At 38.1% G+C, this 19,526-nt stretch overlaps 1 protein-coding gene across 2 annotated transcripts in view; it reads right to left on the minus strand.

Moving 5' to 3' along the window:
• Window positions 1-1,586: 1,586 nt before the first annotated feature.
• Window positions 1,587-19,526, minus strand: part of pou2f1a (POU class 2 homeobox 1a) — a 30,637-nt gene continuing 12,697 nt past the window's right edge. For both annotated transcript variants that reach the window (XM_036557354.1, XM_036557355.1), the window contains exons 2-14: window positions 18,482-18,544; window positions 18,292-18,386; window positions 14,577-14,735; window positions 13,308-13,413; window positions 12,853-12,944; window positions 11,691-11,852; window positions 10,577-10,718; window positions 10,257-10,396; window positions 9,786-9,962; window positions 9,582-9,663; window positions 8,164-8,473; window positions 6,143-6,234; window positions 1,587-6,022 (exon numbers count right to left, since the gene is read on the minus strand). In XM_036557354.1, coding sequence (XP_036413247.1) covers window positions 5,742-6,022; window positions 6,143-6,234; window positions 8,164-8,473; window positions 9,582-9,663; window positions 9,786-9,962; window positions 10,257-10,396; window positions 10,577-10,718; window positions 11,691-11,852; window positions 12,853-12,944; window positions 13,308-13,413; window positions 14,577-14,735; window positions 18,292-18,386; window positions 18,482-18,506 — 1,863 coding nt within the window. In that variant the 5' untranslated portion in view covers window positions 18,507-18,544 and the 3' untranslated portion in view covers window positions 1,587-5,741. The remainder of the gene's footprint in view (window positions 6,023-6,142; window positions 6,235-8,163; window positions 8,474-9,581; window positions 9,664-9,785; window positions 9,963-10,256; window positions 10,397-10,576; window positions 10,719-11,690; window positions 11,853-12,852; window positions 12,945-13,307; window positions 13,414-14,576; window positions 14,736-18,291; window positions 18,387-18,481; window positions 18,545-19,526) is intronic.

Below are 19,526 nucleotides of genomic sequence, written 5' to 3' on the forward strand. Positions count from 1 at the left end.
TTAAATAATGAATATAAAAATAAGAACTTGACTAATTTAGAATAAACAACAGAACACTGGTGTCATTCTCTCTCTTTTTTAAACTGTGCTGAGAACCCAAAAATAAAACAGAAGATTTTGCTATAAATGCATTATTTTTCCATGGAGTGGACTTTACATATACAAAAAATATCTCTGTTTTAAATTGTTACACATGTATATAGAGCAGGGGAGCCCAGTCCTGCTCCTGGAGATCGACCACCCTGCAGAGTTCAGCTCCAAACCTAACCCAAAACACCTGATCCAGGTAACGAAGGCCTTCAGAAGGATCTGAAAATTAGAGACAGGTGTACCGGATCTGAAACCCCCAAAGATGGTAGATCTCCAGAACCAGGACTGGGCACCACTTATATACAGCAGCTTGGAAGAAAACTCTTCAAATACTGACCGTCCATCTGTGAGCTTTTAAGTGTTATCCATTGTTCAGCAACCCAGGTTATTGGACATGGTCTATGATGTATGTCCCCTTTTTTCATAGTGCTTTATTGACTAACTGAAGTCAGCAACTGCATGTTTGACCAAAGCTTGAGTGCTAGGATGTCACTAATATTAAGCAATAATTGCTGACTCATGGCTTGAATGTGTGGCTTTAAGAAAAGCCTTAAACTAATATAGAACTTTGAGGTTCTTAACACTCACACATCTACTTCACATAAACCACAGACTGAAAAGTTCTTTAGCAAACCAAAAGTGGTTCTTCTACTTTGAAGGGTTGCAGGGTTGCATGATCAAACTCTGAACTGAACAGGTTGTGTGTGCGTGTGTGGTTTGGTGTCGTTTGGTGTCTCCACAGAGTCGTCAGTGCTGCGCTCTTACTATGGACACGTGTAAACACTCAAATTTTTACCCTCAAACAGGAACAATTAGGCCAGTCCCAGTTATTTGAGCTGATCACAATTTTCCACAGTTGTTTGCTTTCTCAATCTTATGTTCATGTCACAACAAATAAAATGAATTTGGCGGTTTTCATCAGTTGGTTTGCAGCACATGCAGCCTCTGCTCCCACGTGTCCACTCTACTAGACACACCTACCTTGTTGGTCCACTTTATAGATGTAAAGTCAGAGACAGTAGCTCAACTGTTGCTACACAGTTTGTGTTGGTCATTCTCTAGTCCTTCACCAGTAGTCACAGGACGCTGTTGGTGGACTATTTAGTCCAGCAGTGACACTGAGGTGTTTAAAAACTCCAGCAGCACTGCTGTGTCTGATCCACTCGTACCAGCACAACACACACTAACACATCACCACCACGTCAGTGTTACTGCAGTGCTGAGAATGATCCACCACCCAAATAGAACCTGCTCTGTGGTGGTTCTGACCATTTAAGAAACACATGGACTACAGTCTGTAATTGTAGAACTATGAAGTGCTTGTATAAGTGAAGCTAATAAAATTGAAAATGAGCGTCAAAACAAGGAGGTACTTAATGTAGTGCAATTTTATGTGCATTCAGCACATAAATATTTATGTATGTTTTATTTTTTCTATAAAATTCAGTGCTGTATTCCATCAATGTACTTTTTAACCTATAAACAGGGACACAACATTCTGAGAACACACTGAAAATGATTTAATGATATAAACAACTACAGCATATTCTAACAGAAACAGAGACTACACAGAAGACATAAAATGTCAGCAGACTACAGCATCAAAATGCCAGATGACCTAATCGGTAAGTTAAAATACTTTTACTCACTTCACCATAGAGAACTTATCTGTGTGCATTTTGTTTCTTTGTGAAGAAGCTTTACCAGCCCTTTTCTGTACAATAAAACATAAAATGATACACATTCTGCAGTGACAGAAAGCATGACCTCGATACCGATATGTTTAGATCCCCAAAATAAAAAAGGCCACTATAGAGAAAAATGTACATTACAAAACTTACACACAAAAAAATGCCAAATACCTTGTTCCTACACTCACCACTGTCCTAGACATCTCTACAGTGCGAAAACAGAAGAGAGGATGTAGTTTTGAATGACACACATTAAAACGTAAAATGGGAAAAATGGAAATTACAAGAATAGAGTTGATTAGTTGAAGAAAAAAAAACGCACAGAAAGAGAGAAGACATCTTTGGTATTGTTTCTATAACATTTTAAACAGTATTTAAAAATATTCTCTTTCACTTTGGAAGAAAGCTAATCAGTGTTGAGCAGGAAATGTAATTAAATCCCAAATGAAAGTTTTAACAATGCCTTTAAAGGGGAATTTCACTGAGCTTTCCGAAATTTCTGCAAAATTAAACCGTCAAGATGTAAATAAAGTCACTCAGAGTGGTCTAATGTGCTGTTCTAGACAGAACGTGGCAGGAATTGTTCACAGTGGTGGTGATGGGAACCAACCAATGCCAAAATGCCTCTAGAAGATCCGTCACAGAGAGTTATTACTCAAGTTTCTTATGAACACATGCCTAATGCCTGATGATGATTGTTTTCTAATCATTTTGAGGTAAAAGTTTTGGCCGTAACATACTTTTTTAAATGCGTTAATGGTGGAGAGGTACATGCAGGAAAAACAGTACCCAACGAAAACATTTCTTCAGATTTACCACTGTTTTATCAGCATCAATAACATTCCATATAAACTCTGAAGATGCATGTAGGTTCAATGGTTGTTTTGGATAGTGGGTAAAAAGGCTTTATTTGCATTGTGGACATTGTGACCCCAGGGTCCCATCATCACCATTCTTAGTTTCCCTACATTCACCATTCCCACCTTCCCACCATTTTACATTACACCACTTTGAATGACTGTATATCTCAATGATGATACAGCAGAAAAGTTCTTTGAAAGCTGCATGCTTGAGAGAAAAACATGTATTCTTGGAGTCACTTACAAAAACAATAGCTATGCTGTGTGATGAAAATCACTGATGTAAGTCTTTGGTATTTCTAATGTAGTATCATCTCAGACCTAACACTGAAATTTGACAGGGGCGACAGGTGAACCTGTGAATGGAAATCATTAAAATCTCTATTAAGGCCAGTTCAGCACTCTTCCTCCTCAACAAGAAGGGTTTTAGCCCTGGACAGGCAAATGGAATTTAGGCCCTCAGTGTTTTTTTTTCTTCTGTGACAACTACAGAATAAGTGCGTTCTAACTCTGAAATGACAAAAAAGGTTAAGATGTATAGAATATATTAACAACTACTTATATATAAAGATCAAAAGACAAGTATTTCAATAAGACCAGGTACAGGAGAGAAGGGGAACACATCCATGCGCTAGGACCTGGTTAGCAACATTGCTAGTAGAAAGCAGCGGTGCAGAAGGCATTTGCTTTGGCAAGTAAGAGAAAACCCCCACACACACCCCAAAAAACAAGTACAAACATGAAATAGTAGTATAAGCAATGCAGTAGTATTTAGTATGTGTGTTCATTATGAAAGTCAGAACTATGAAAGATCTGCTTCAACCCTATGAGTAATATTTTAATATTTTTAAACAGATGAAAACCTGACTCTTATGCAGTGTTGAGAATTGGTTGTTTAGATGAATTGCATAGCATTAGAAATGACTTTGGTGGGCCTGAATGGCCTTGATGCAATCACAAAGCAATTGTGTCTCTAAGTTGGTTAATGGCCATTTTAAACAGTAAGGCATGTGGAGACCACACATTTACTTTCTCACTGGCTGTTCTTATAAAGAACAGCTGCAAACTGCAGTTAGACAGGCACTTACAATAGGTGCCCCTTACGGAATGCTAGCAAGCTAGTTAGCGCTGTTAACAGCCAGTGGTAAAGAGTACTTACTGTACTCATTACAAATCATCCTACAACATTCAAGTAACCATTAGCCATTTTTAATGCTCTAATGGCCACAATCTAAAGCCACACTGTTCATCTAAAAACCATAATGACCAACAGTATTTAGGAAAAATGTTCAAAATTCCAAAACATGCTTTTAACATCAGTATTTCCTTTTAGTATTAAATGCTGCTGAGGTATTTCTACAAAAATATACTCGCTACAAAACGTAAGTCCAACATGTCTGCTCTATGTACACATGATAAATGTGATCTGATGCTGAAGGTAGAACATTCTACGCACTCCATTCAGTGACGGTGATATGATGTGGACTTCAATTTAGCAGCTAGGAGTTCACTTTGGTTGAAGCTTCTTATATCAGATCTATGTGCCTCAACACTACCACCGAAATGTCCAGCTAATGCTCAAAGGTTGAAGAAAAGTCCAATTCAAGCTAATGAGAAACTGCAGCACACGGCTGTTTCTCAAAACACCAACATTTAGCATGGGTTGTTATTTTAAATGGTATTATTTGGATACATGTGGAATTTCACAGTGTTAGGCTGGATTGGGAGTATTTTTGTTCTCTTGTAATATTTAGAAATAAACATTTGAATAATAGGCTTTGGCTGTTTTAGCGTTGCTAGTTAATGAGTTAAAACCTATAAAGGAAGGAGACGCTGTAGGCAGGGAGAGATTATGCATTAAAAATCTAGACCTGATCTAATAATACAAACTTCCATTTGAAATTTATAACACAAATGTAGGTATTTTGACAAAAACTAACCAGTGTGCTGATTTCCCATTAACTCTCATTAGGTTCTTGTGAAAGGTTGGTGAAGCTTGATCAAGCTATCAACAGTTGCTATGAAAGAACATTTGTGGGCAGAGAATGAATAAATAAATTACTGTGCAAAGCTACATTTGTGACTTCTTTCAGTAATACGTGATGAGACATTTTGGTTTGGCTGTTTAACTTCCAACAACATACAAAGGATGCTGACCCAAGCATCTCTAAAAAAAAATTGCAAAAACTCACTTTTGCATTTTCAGAATCAATAGAAATTTTTTTATGTAACCTAATTTATCATCAGGCAAATGTAAGGACACTGTGTAAAGTGTCATTAGTAACTGTATCTTCTGAACATAAATCCAATTTCCTCCCATCCTTCTTCTATGTAACTCAGTGCTGCTTGTAGACATTATCCACCCTTGAGTGAGTGTCGCATTGAACAGGAACTAAGTCAGTGTTTGCAGACGAGAGTCGGACAGATCAAAGACCACTTGCATTGCTCTTGAAGAGACGCTGCTTTGAACCAGAGCCTCTGTGATTTATTACTAGTTTTAAAGCCTTCTAACCGAGTTTATAAAGTGATGCAATAGTCAGAACATTTTTAAAAAGCCTCCCAAAAAACATCCACTCTGACAATTTTCAGTAACATCTCTAAATTAAACCATAAAATATATGAAATGATCTTGGTTATAAATCTGAAATATTCTACAATGGGCCTGCACAACAGGCCTGGAAATAAAAGGAACCTTGTACAAAGTGAAATATAAACTCTGTTGTGCTGAGTAATCTCATTTAAGGATTTGTTAACTTATCAAAAAGTCTCACATTTTTTGGTTCAGTTTGTCAATTTTTTTTTTTTTAGTAAATGATTTCAGGAAAAAGACCCCCTGACCCATGCAACCATAAGGTAAAGATAGCTAAACACCTTCCTCAGCATGTGCCAAAAAAGTACAGCAAGTTCTACTGTACAGTTGAAAAAGTCAAGGTCCTAAGAAACGAACTGCTAAGAAACACAGTCAGCATTGTCCAGAAAAGAAAAAGTCTCCCGGCACAAGGAGAAGGATAAAGAAGAGCAGTAATAAAATGTCTCTGTATTTGGTAATAGCACAGGGATTAAATAAAGTCTAAGAAAAGCGAGGGAAGAAGCCAGAAGTTCATTGAGCCTTGGAGGCCACAGTGATGCTTTTGACTGGCACTTGTGCTGCAGCAACAGCACTCTGGTGCGTGTCATTGGTCACCTGTAGATTTAGAGCCCCACCTGTGGCTGCGCCTGCTGACAATACACTGGTGGGGAGCAGTGACAGACCGGAGGGATTCAGGAGAAGAGGAGCGGTCATCAGGCTGGGGGCCGCACCTCCTGCACTTGTGTTGGCAAACAGCAGGTTGCCATTTCCATCAATGGAGGTTATGGGTAACGCCCCTCCAGTTGCAAGAGCTGGAAATTAGGTAAAAGCAAACAATGAACTTCAATAAAACACACAGAATACAGAAAAGGTATGACAAAACAGTTAATTAAATAATTTTAAAAAGTCAAAAAACATCTAAGTTCACACACCCTGAATGGTGGCCAGTGTGGTGCTGTTCATTAGAGCTGTTGGATTCAGCGTGTTGCCGAGAGCCGCCGGAGCCAAACTCAGCAACGCTCCCCTGGCAGAGAATTGAATAATTATCAGACAATAGGCCATATTTTCCTGGGACATTGTGCAACAGCCTTCAACAACTGCTACAACATGTTGCAAAGACATGATCCAAGAGGCCTGTGCAACTGTTGTGCAGAGAAATTCATATATGCTGTGCACACACAGTTGAATACAGACGAGTATAAAGCAATATGAAGAAATGTTATGTAAAGTTATGAACTTTATTGGTCTTACAAGGGAAATTTGTCATTTTTCTGCCTTACTATGCTCGATCTGGGAGCAGCAGAGTGTCGCCAGCAGAGCAGCGCTGCCTGGAGCAGTGGCGGTTAAAGTGCCTTGCCCAACACAACCTGGTATAGCTATTCAGTATGAGGGTTTGGAACCTGTGACCTTCTAGCTGCTGGCCCATCTCTCCTACCCCGACCACAATATGATGTTAAGCAGATGGAAAATAGTAGTAATTGTACTTCATTACTCTACTTAAGTATTATTTTGTAATATTTGAGAACTTGAATAACTGTACCTTTACATTACATTTTCAATAAAAAACTGTTTATTTCTCTGCATTTAGACCTTCAAAGTACTCATTCATTTCAAAAGCAAGGAGATTTTTCTCTTTTTAAAATTTTTCTCTTTCTAAATCAGTCAAATTCCCACGCATTTGCTTTTTTTAAAAAATTGTTTCAGTGTTAAATGAAACCGTCCACAACTATGCTAATTCATCTTTGTGCAAGGACCAGTAACACTGGACAATCACTGCACAACTAGATGATTAGATTCCCTGGTCTGGGTTACAGGGTGTGATCAGCTTGTGGCCAGCATTACTTTGGGCACTTTAAAGTAACGTTAATATCCTACGTCTTTCTTTTTTTTTAAAAAAAAAGTTTTTGCAGCTTAATTTACTTATGTGAACTGTATGGTAAGTTTTGAAACTTTTAACAGTATTTTACGGTATTTACCAAACGATGATTTATGTCAAAAAATTTAAAAACTTCAATTTTCCATTATACTGCCACTTAAATATAATTTCTCTACTTTTCCCACCCCTGGTGATTAGTATCTTTTTAGTTACTCATATTGCTTGTCATATTAAGTTAAACAGCTTTGTGAGAAACAAGCTAGACATCAGCAAATATATGCCTCATTCTCCTTGCAATAATGTATTCCATTACTTTGCTACACTACAGACAATTGAGCCTAAAATGAAACAGGCTGTTCAACTATATGTTAAATTATTCCAGTGTAACATGGAAACTATGATTATCAGCCACATTGTTCCATGACTCACTGTAACAAATATATTTCCGATGTGCAAATGTCCAATGTGCAAAATCTGATGCTGGTGGAGTCACTCAATTTTGATTATGCTTATGATTATGAAATTAGACATGACCCTGCGAGTCAGGGGTCCCAATTGCCCTGCAGAGTTTAGTGCCAACTCTAATCTAACATATCTGATCTGTTTTCTCTACAACACTACAGCACTCATTACTCAAATACGTCAGTCATCTAATGGCGATAAAAAAAAACAAACAAAAAAAACAACACACTGAAAAAGAGGCTATTAAATAGAGCGACGATAATCGACTTCCTAGACTTCCTCCTTCCTTTTTTCACCACAAGAATAGTTTGCACTATTTCATTTACCCAGGTTTTCCAGTTACACCAACTCTGACAGTGTAAAGAGCAGAGGACACCACATTACCACAATTCATGTCGCAAGGTCGTAAAAATACCAACTTCTTGTAGTGCTACAAATAGGTTCTGCTGTCTCTGAACACAAAAAAAAAAATAAGAATTCAGATAAAATATCTGAAGATAGACAAGTGCTCTGCTTACACCTTCAGTGAATAATACAAGCAAGAAGACTTTTATGAAAGCATGTAGTCATACACACCCACACACACACACACACAAAATAAGACTTCATGCTCACCCCTGAGTTAGCTGGGTAGGTGCAATAACTCCTGGGTTAAGTCCTGCAGCTGCTGCCACAGCTGCCAGGTTGACTCCTCCCAGCCCCGATGGAGTCACCACAAGCTGACCTGCTCCCTGTGCTGCTGCTGTTGCCATAGTGGAACTAGTCTGCGTTGTAGCAACTGCATTCGGCCTTGAGCTGGTCAGAGCTGCTGCAGTGGCAGAGGTAGTAAGTAATGGTGATGTAACCGTTGGGGCTGGAGTGGCAACAGCGGGTGCCAACGAGATGACTGAAGCTGTGTTTGAGGTGATGGGTCCTAGGGTTGTACCTGGAATCAACAGAACAACTCAGGGACAGGAAGGAATACAAAACCATTCCTATCAAATGTTCTACTGCTAGCATTATCTTATGGTGTGCCCCAAGGCTCGATGTTGGACCATCAATTATGTTTGAACTGCTGTGGGAACATACCATCATTTAAAAGAGATTCACTGTTCATTCAAAGTGGTGTGAAACAAAAAAAAACTAAGATTTGACCATCCTGAATGACACACACACTATGCGCCTGTTTCAGGAAACTGTTGTATGACATCTAAACGTGTTTTTTACAGCACAACCAATGAACTTAGCTTCCAGCGAATGGAAACAAGCAACAATGCCTTATTTACAAATCATTTGCAAAGGAAGGGCTTCAATTTGACCCTTATTTACATATAATTTATATGAAGCATGTTTTGCTAGTAAGCCAATAAAAGTAAAGCATTCAGCAAGCTGATGAGCCAATTGTTGTCCTCACTGGCGGAGTTTGAGGTCAAGCAGAAAGTGCTACTGGCCAGGGCTTAAACAGCATGACAGGGGAAAAAAATGTGAAATGAACAAACCATCTTAGCTTTATTTAAGATGGTAGAACGATGACTGTGATGTAATTATCTTTCTAAAACATTGGCTCCTTGAGCAGTATTATTGCAGTATATGAGATGGCTTCTACAACACTAGGATAGCTTTGTTTTGTATATTCTGAACGGTACTTAGTTATTTCATCAGTAGTATAAAGCAAGTCTTTGAATTGAATGTACAGTCATAGCATTTTTTCTGTGTGCACAATTACTAGTATTATCACTATTTTGTACTTTAACTGTTATTACTGTAATATTATTTTATTGATGGTTTTGATCATTTTCATCATTTAACCACAATGAAATATTTTAACGACCTGAAAAATATTAAGCTCGGCTTTACACGCACTTCTACCAGATGCGCCAAAGAGGACACTGATGAATACCAAATTAGTCTGTGAAATCTGCATGCCACATTTCATGATCAGATTTGACTGCACATAACTTGTGCACATAGAATATGAACCAATACCACAGAATAGATGTAGGTAGATTTTAAATTATGATTACATTAGTGAACAAAGTCAAACATAAACATACCAGTGAGAGTGAGGCCGGGAAGAGAGGCAGTGCTGAGTGGGAGCGCTGGATTTACAGTCAGTGCGCTTGATGCATTGGACACCTGTGAACATTCATGAACCAACAAAAGAGACATCACTGTACAATTCACATCCAAGTTTGCCTTAAAACTCACTTGTAACAGATTTACATGAATCAACTATAGAGTAGGTATTTAGATTCTACCGGTGTAGCGCTGCTAAAGATGGTTTTCACAGGTGTGCCGGGTGCGCCGCTGTTTGGTGGGTTGATCCTCTTTTCCTTCTGCCGACGGTTACAGAACCACACTCTCACCACCTCCTTCTCCATGTTCAACTGATCTGCGATCATTGTGATCTCTTCAGAGGTAGGCTTTTGACTTTGCTATAGAATGGGATATCAGCCATTAATTCCCATATTAGTAAATGGTGATTGATCATCTTGCATTAAAGCCAGCAGTTAGCATTGCATGATAGCATCCCCTGTTAACCATGAACTCATTTTGAACTAAACTATCCCATAGTGTAGTCAGTGTAGACAACTGACAGAAAGCTGTGTGTGTAAACTGTTTGTTGATTGTCCTGCTAAAGACAGTTATCAGAAACTGTTAAGTAAGATGGAAAGATACTTTGTATACTATGCTTAGTCTGCCCCCTGGTGGTAAAGAAAAAGTCTGACCTCCAGGAAGCTTTTCTCCAAGGCAACACGAATGTTGGTCTCAATGCTCGTTCTCTTCTTGCGGCGGCGATTCAAGCCCTCACACAGGCCTGGGGACAGATCACTGGGACTAGAAACTGCAGCATCAGATGTCATGTTCTCTATAGAGATAAAAAGAAAAAAGGGAAGGAGAAAATGTTGGTAAGCTTTGAAATAACTACATTGAAGGCTTAATGCTTTTGAATGAGCTTGAGGAGAATAAATTTATGCAGTAAGAGATGGTTATACAAAATTAACCAGTTTCTATAACGGAAAAGAGATCAAATGAAGGTGAGACAGACCAGCATCATTAAGCCACTTCTCCAGCAAAGGTTTGAGCTTGCACATGTTCTTGAAGCTCAGGTTCAAGGCCTCAAAGCGGGAGATTGTGGTCTGGCTGAAGTCATTTCCATAGAGCTTGCCCATGGCCAAGCCCACGTCTCCCTGGGTGTCAAATGGAATTAAACCATGAGTGGCGCCATGAAATCTTGGAGACAGCATCATAAAAAAGGTTCAAGCGTGTTGTGGGGCAAAAGCTTAAACTGGATCAAAATATAGCACAAGAAAGTTATGTCCAAATCTAACTAGACCTGAACCAGATCACGAGTTTTGAGTCTGACCCCAACCTGAGCATGAGAAATATTTGTGCAAACCTGACTTGAACCACACTGTGCAACAGTATTAGGTAACAACTCTCTCTCTCTCTATCTCTCTCTATATATATATATATATATATATATATATATATATATATATATATATATATCATATCTATACTACACACACATACATTACATATATATATATATATATATATATATATATGATAAAATAATCAGCTGTCCAAAAATAAGTTTAAGTTCTGCTTAAACAAAAATATCTAGCAAGCAATGCTTTCATGCAACATCTCAAACATTTTTAGTCTGGATAAATCTTTCATCCTGCACTTTTCTTACACTTAACGGTGCTGATATAGCAGGATCTTTGCCTTCACCAGATTCATCCTAAAACTATTTCTTTACATAGAACATAAGACACATAAATTGAACATAAAAAAATTAGCAAAAATACCATTTTGGCTGCACCATATTTCCCACATTTTCATTTTTTCAAGCCTGGGACTCATGGGCCTCTATGCTAAACTCAGTCAACAACATGAGTGGGTGGCTCCAGCAGGCCAGATTAAAAACTGATTTAATGTAACGAAAGTCAGGAGGGAGAATAAATTAAATGAGAAAAACTAAAGCCGGGAGAAACGCAAGGTAAAATCTGTTAAAAGGGGGAGGCGGGCTGCAAGAACCCAAATGTAAACTCAACCCCAGCCCAACATACAGTTGGGAAAAGACATTTAAACAAGGCGTGAGCGGTCAGGTCCTACTGGGTTCTGCCAAATATTTCAAGCTTTATTCTAGGTACCTGAGTAAAGCCCAGTTTAATCCTTCTCTGTTTAAAATTCTTGGCAAACTGCTCCAGTTCCTCCAAGTCACTGGCCTCTTCCACTAGAGAAACATCTACCCGCTTTGGGGTGGGTGGTGCAGGAGCCGGCATGGCAGCTATCTTCCGTGTAGGGGTTGCTGCCTGTGGACATGAAAAAGATATATGTCTTAAAACGCGGTAACGTAACTTGCGGATGTTTGTCTGATTTTGACTCCTGATTCGAAGTATCTGTAATTTTCATCCAGACTACCTGTAGTCATGTCACTATTACTATTACTGAGAAAACACTGGATTCGGTGAACAACAGAAGACCATTCAGTCCAGAATTATTACTGTCAAGCTGTCAAACTATGGATTAACTGCACTGCTGAAAAAAAAAAAAAAAGTGCTTGTTTTAAATGTAGACGCTGATCAAACAGAGAAAGAAAGCTCTTTTGATTACCTGTCATGAAAGAAAAACAGCAAAAGGGTGCAAACTCCATGCAAAAGCAAGGATATGACATACACTGGATAAGGGCTCTGATGTGTGTGAAGCTCTTTTGACCTCATCTATCCTTGAAGTAGACTGTGAATAGCTGTTAGCTTGACTTCTCTCGCAGGAAAGTGCCATGCGTCTATGTTTACACTGTCCGCACTTCTCTCACTTTTCCAACAGAAAAGACGTGAAGCGTAACCCTAGTAGCAAGCACTTTGATGATCTGCTGGTGTCCCGAACATGAAATGATGATAAATATCGTGTTGGACTGAAGTTTCACGAATACCAATCAGGCTGATCACACAACGCTCCCATTATCGCATACTGGATGCCTATCGGATTTCAGCGCCACATATAAAAGTGGGCTGAACTGAAACTGTCAGATTCAATGTGGTTTTGCGGTTCACACTGTGACACAAAAATCTAATCTCGTCACACATGAAGAAAAAGATCAGATTTAGACCGCTTTCACCTGCAAAGAAAGACTTAAATACCCTTAGGCTCAACTAAGATAACCTATCAAGGCATCAGAGGATAGAGAGCTCTAGTGAAAGCTTTGGAAGATGCAGTAGATTTTGACACCACCATAAGAAATTTTATGAATGTAGATGAACCTGCTGACTAGGATTAACTGCCCAGTGAGAGTAGTCATTTGGAGTTACTGACCTGTGTGGAAGCCATCTGCGTGACCTGAGACTGCAGGACATGGGCTTGGCTTTGAGGTAGTTGTGTGAAGAGATTCTGGGATTGAAGAAGGCCTGAAAGAAAAAAAAGGAAGAGGTAGAAAAAGAAAAAAGTAAGAGAGCACGATAACGAAGCACAGCGAATCAGAGAAGGTAAAAATGTAAGTCTGGAGAGCAAAGCCTCTTGAAATATTGATCTGAAAACTTAGACGTGTCACTGCCTCTTATCCAAACTGTCGGCTACCTCAAACAGCTAACACTTTATTTTACAGCAGGATAGATCTAGGCCAGGCTAGAAATACAGTAAAGTCTGTTTTACCCAAGCAGCACTGAAAGTGCTGTCTAATCTAGAGTAAAATCTAGATCTTGGATTCTTATCAATGTTGAAATGTATCAGAACATGGAGGATGCTATGAGTGTTTGGTGTGGCGTCCATACCAGTCTGTCCTTGAGGTGAAGGGGAGAGGATGAACTGGGCAGGTTGAAGCTGGCCAGGCTGCACCAACACGAACTGAGGCAGGTTCATACCCGAAGGCTGCAGCTGCTGAAAGAAAGTAACCACAAAATACAGCAAGATGAGACAGAGAGCGAGAGAGAGAGAGAGAGAGAGAAAGAAAGAGAGAAAGAAAGAGAGAGAGAAAGAAAATGAGAAAGAAAGAGAGAGAGAATAAACATCTTCTAGTGGGTTTTTCGTTGTCACTCACTGTCCTTGCTTGGTTTGCTCATTTCTGTGAAGTTGCTTTGTGATGCTCATTGTAAAAAGCGCTAAAAAACTGCAACATATTTTATGCTCTCAGAGAGGCCTTGAAAGTTTAACATCAATGTGAATCAGACATGTGACTTTTCTGAGTGAAACACGTGAGAAACATTTTATCCATCGGCCACTGACAAATTTAGTCAGAAAATGGCTGAATTTGGGTTATTTTTGGGTCTGGTTTTTGGGCGAAAGAAAAAAAGGGAAAAGTAAAAGATCGAAGTGAATAATTTGAATGGTAATGAAAATCAAAGATGAACAGTGACACACAAACACAGTCCTCTGCAGCTGCATTCTATAGACTCTTTAAATTAAAAGCTTTTCAACATCACGTTTTTTGATGGAAATCAAATAATATATAGTACATCAGTATCTTTTAGCAATTAACTTTGAAAGTTGTTTTCATTTCCTTCTTATTTTTTTTACATTCTGAAAGTTGTTACTGCAAATACTGGAATTCAGCTATAGACACCTTTGGGAAACCATAAAATTGTTTTATTTTAATAATAATAACAAATGTTTAATAACTAATATTGTCTAACAAGCTGTTAAATTAGCTCTCAAGTTCTCCATCAGTTTTCTTTGTCAACATGGTCAAGATCACCTCTGAAGCACTGTCAGCTTTATGTTAATTTAAAAGTATAAATAAAAAAATATATATATATAAAATAACGCTTGCTTTTGTTTTTGGCTTTGGTTTTGGTCCTGAATTTCAATTTTGGTCAAGAATGTTCATTTCTGTGAATCACGAAATTAGACTGAAATTGACTAAACCATTGGTGTGCATATAAATGCAATTAGTGTTTCAAATGACTAGATTATTGTTGTGAGCTGTGCTGTTTTTTATTTATTTATTTATTTTTTTTTTACAGGATTAGGGAAAAAATACATCCTAATAAAGTCTTAAACTGTTCCTGTAAATCAAATCCAGGAGGACGGTCTCAGTTTCTTACCGGTGCAATCTGGATTGGCTGTGAGAGGGGGATCTGAGTGATGGGCGTAGCTGCAGAGGCGGAGATGTTGGCTCCAGTGGTGCTGCTCTGCTGGCCTGCTGACTGCTGCACGGCCGCTGCCAGGAGCTGAGCCTGTTGCAGTGCTGAATTCAGGCTCAACTACAGAGATGCAGATAAAAGAGAAAGTGAATATCAGAGAGTCAAGGAAACATCTTTGTGCTCCGATTTGCAAAGTAGACAAAATAATCACAATCATGACCGACATTCCTAAAGGCACAATCCCTATGTTTTAAAACTTTGCCTCTTCAGTGCACTTTTACACTGATTATGGAGCAACTGCCTTATTATACATGACGTTAAATACCCTGTACATTAATCCTTGTTCAATCTAAATAAGACAGTAATCAGAAAAGTCTAAATCACTGGCCTACAATGCTATAATTTACCTTTGGAAAACTGCAAATCAAGTGAAAATTAAGGCTGGGACTGCGATTAGATGAGTAATCAAGTAATCCAGTGTTTATTTTGACAATTAACTAAGGAATCAGTTTTGATTTTTAAAGGTCAAACAAAAGAATAGGCTTAGATGCAAATAACTAACAGTGTTGTTCACTTCCCATAAAGGGTTTAAGACTTCTGACATCAGACTGAAGAATTTGGAGAAAACAGACAGTTAAGAGCCATATTCTTTCATTTTGTTTCATTCATGTTTTTTTGAATCCACTAAAGCCTAACTCTAAATATTACTTAAGGAGTCTTTTAGCTAGTTAGCTGTTAACTTAGGGAAACAAAAACTTCATCCTTAACTTCATATACATGAAATTTGTTACTACAAAACACGTGTGCCTTCGTCAGGTCCTGCTGGTGTGGGTTTCCTCTTTTTAGTGTCCTAATGCCTCCTTATGAAGAATCTGAGAAATGCAACTTTATAATGACCTACAGACACACATCTTATCATTCAAATTACAAAGTAATTATTAAGACGCTCAATCTGAAGTATTCATTCTAACAAATGAATACTTGTCTTTATGAGAAAGTTATTTACCTAGCACGCTGTACCCAAGATTATTTAACCTATTAATGTCTAGGCATTTCAGCTTATTTCAAGCAATGACATCGAGTCCTACTGACTGATAAATGTTTGCACGAAGCAAAATTACTTATCTTGACTTCACTTCAATAGATTCTATCCAAGAAACTTGGTTTACTTTAATCAAACATAGTATGAGGAACCCTAGGGTGTACCTATACTATCAAAAGCAACTGTCAGAAGTGGGACCCAATAAGCCCAACACACATCTACACACACAAACTCCTAACCATTTGCTTATAACAAGTAGAAAACATTTACTGCTAGCGAACGTTATTAGTATCAGTGATGGCCCACTAGTGCCTCTCTGTCATTAAACAATTTAGATCTCCATCTATTATAGCTAGATTGCTCATGAATAGCACCTTTTTTGTGGTGTTTGCATGTTTCAGGAAATTGAAATTCAAGCTTAAAATCTCCTTACGATGGGGCAAAATTTTAGACGGTTATGCCACTGGACAGACTCCAGTAAGCATATGCCCCAACACTTAGACTGCACCACTGTTGGCAAACTGTTGCACATCGCCTGTATTAAAATTCGCAATTTGAATAAATGTAAATACTTTCAGACTGAAAAGAAAGACATGGCCAACTATCGGTACTGATTAATGAATTCTTGCGTTGCAAGTTTCTGCTTTTAGTAAGTGAGAGGAAGACTCTGCACAATAGGCTTTGGACCAGATTCATGAAATACCATGGTAACAGCACTGTGCCACACAAAATGTATAGCACGCTAGTAAGAGCTATTCATAAAGTCATTGTGGCGGTGATTAGCGCACTACTATCTTTTTAATGCTGCAGCATTTTCATCTGTCTCTTAGACAAGAGCCAATTAAAATCCACTTGTAACAGCGCTGTGCTAATATGAGATCATGCATGTTAAAGACCCATGCCAAGGAAGCTCTTGTTTGGACATGATGAGAAAAGTAAAAATGCAGAAACAAAGAAAATTAAAAACTCTCAGAAACAGAGCTGTTAATTTTAAGAAGTGCTGACAAATAATAGCAAATTATTTGGTAATGATCGTCAGGAAGTGTTTTTACTATTAACAAATGATATAAAAAATATAATTACAGCATAAACATTCAAGTGTTAATTGTAGGAATTACATTTAAGCATGTAACACATTCGTAATATTTCAAGCCTTTTTCCAATTTATAATAATTGCAGTAACAATTTTACTAACAAAGTTCAACATTTTGTATTTTTATTGCAATTGAAAATTAAACTGACATGCTGAAATTCTAATTACTGTGGTGAGCTTTTTCAGGATTTATTTCCTATTTTTCATCATCCCAGGATTTCAATGTACACATTAAAATTTAATTTCAAAGAGTAAATAAAATTCTTGATATCAGAAATTTAATTTGCACATGAAATTTAAAATTCCTCTAGTAAAAATTACATTGACTGGTAAAAATCCCTTTTTTACTAGTAAGAAATGTGGTTTTTACTGGTAAGAAACGTGTAAATTTCTCTGTAAAATCCACTGCAAATTGAAAAATAGAACTAAAAGCTAAAACTGCTTGCTAAAAAAAACTATTGGATCGTGTAATTAGAATCTCAACATGTCAAATTACTCTTCACTTATTCGCATTTTAAGCTAAACCTGCTTTCCATGCACAGTGGGATTTGTGAAACATGGAAATTGATGTAGGAAGAAGAACCTGTTTTAAGTACAGTGCCAGTTAAATCTGCAAATCTGAAATCATAGTGCTGTTGAACCCAGACATTCAGGGTTCCGTAACTAAAATTTACAGATGAACTGAATGACTTGCACTAGGAGCACAAATTTCATAATATTTGACTTCCCCTCTCAATCTAGTTCACCATCAACTATGAATTGAGACTAGACTCCCACAGTTATGCCCACGCACCACTACCATCTGAGCATAAAAGACAGTACACTGCTCCTTCATGCAATAGACAGTACATGATATTTTGTACACAAAACGTCTGACTGGGTGCAGCCTCTAACAACTACACAGACCTAGAGCGTATAATCTGTTCGGCTCTATAAGTAGAAAAAGCCACCGAAACTTTCATGAATGCAAAAATCATCTGGAGGGAGGCTCATGTTTCACAAATGAGGGCATTATGCGGCGCATATAAATTCTGCATAGATTTGCATATTCTCCTTCACCTGTTTCAGAGTAACTGCAGCAGAGTTTAATTAACATACCGCTCTGATCGCTCACACTTGTTTCTAAGAGATAACAAGTGCCAAGACACTTTCTCAGTAATTTATTTCTGACTTGTCTCCAGGGTGAAGGAACCTTTGCCATGGAAACTGAAGAAGCAGTGGTCATTACTGTGCTCATACGCATTAACATTCATTCTGCATTCTGTATAACAGAGTATAGAAATTTACTGCAACCAAACAACAGGGGAGGGAGGTATACCAGTATAAAGGTGAGAATAGGTGTGTTATGGTCGCAGGATATAGATTTTACCACATTACGCTTACTATAATGTACCCAAAAATTGTGAACCACAAACTGGTCTGTTTCTGATACCGTACTGTTCATATGATATATCCCTACAAAACGGTTATTCTATTTTCTGTGTAAGAGTATGGCTGTCTGGGACACTTTCAAGCTCAATTCCAAGTTCAGTGCCCATTACCTGTTGGAGCAGGGCTTGTGCCTGCACATTGCTGATTGCACTTGCTGCTTGTCCATTTGGTTTCTGCTGTGAGTCCAGCCCATTTGTTTGAGCAACTACAAGCAGAAGGAGAAACAGTTTAATAAGAAACCCATCAGCTTACATGAGCAACAGATGAAGGTATCACACAAACCAATGCTTGAGGATTTACCTTGGACATGCATTCCATTCTCCATGGTAGTTTTACTTGATTGAGTGGGACTAGGAGCAGAATCTGCATTAAAAAAAAAGTAAGAAAGAAAGAGATTTTTGAGAAGTGCACATTATCACTACAATAAATGTCCGAAGTCTCTGACGCAGAGGTCACTTTCAAGCTTATATATAAATAAAAAAAAGAATAGTACTGAAACTTTGCATGCCTTATTTGTTCAATTTTTGCCTTCATCAATTTTCAACATGAGGAATTCAATGCAGTGAAACAGGGGAGAACTGCATAGAAACTGCAAAAAACTTCAAACATTTTAGAATAAAGAGAGCCAATTACTAAGCTAAATTATGCTAATTGCAGTGCTAACAATGGCAAACATAATGCAAAACCGAGTAATCACAGCAATATCTGCATAGCACCTTCATACTTAAAACTCTACACAATACCCCACACATACCAAAGGATTAAGCCGAACAAGTGCATTCACAAGAGTTTAAAGATGGAAGATCATAACCTGAGAAAAAGATTTTGATGAAGCATTGAGACGTCAGTAACTTCAGCAAAATTACTAACAGTGCAAAACACAAGAAAAATAAAACTTATTGTATGTATTTCAAAGAAGACATACTACTAGCCTGTAGTACAAACACCAAAATCATGAACAACGGAAAGCAACTCACCAGAAACAGCCGTGTGCATGATCTCTATCTCTGCAAATTTGCTTGTGAACGCACTCTTTAAACTAATACAGGCTAACTGCAAAACAATCCACAATACTGTTAAAATATAAAGAAAGGAAAGAAACCTGTGCGCAGTTATCCACCTGCTCCTACGCCGGCTCCAGCTGTAATGGTGACAGTTACGACTGGCATATGGAAAAGTTATTTTCCTCCCTCACCAGAACGAAACAGAGACAAAGACTGCAGCTGGAACTGTAGCATCCATAATGAAACTTAATCAGTATGCAGCTGATTAAAGCCGTATGCAAATCTTACACCCCGTTGCTCGTTAACGGAGAGCGGCTTTGAAGTTCGGCAAGCAATTCATT

Source organism: Colossoma macropomum, unplaced genomic scaffold (genome assembly GCF_904425465.1).
Source record: "Colossoma macropomum unplaced genomic scaffold, Colossoma_macropomum, whole genome shotgun sequence".
Classification (NCBI taxonomy): domain Eukaryota; kingdom Metazoa; phylum Chordata; class Actinopteri; order Characiformes; family Serrasalmidae; genus Colossoma; species Colossoma macropomum.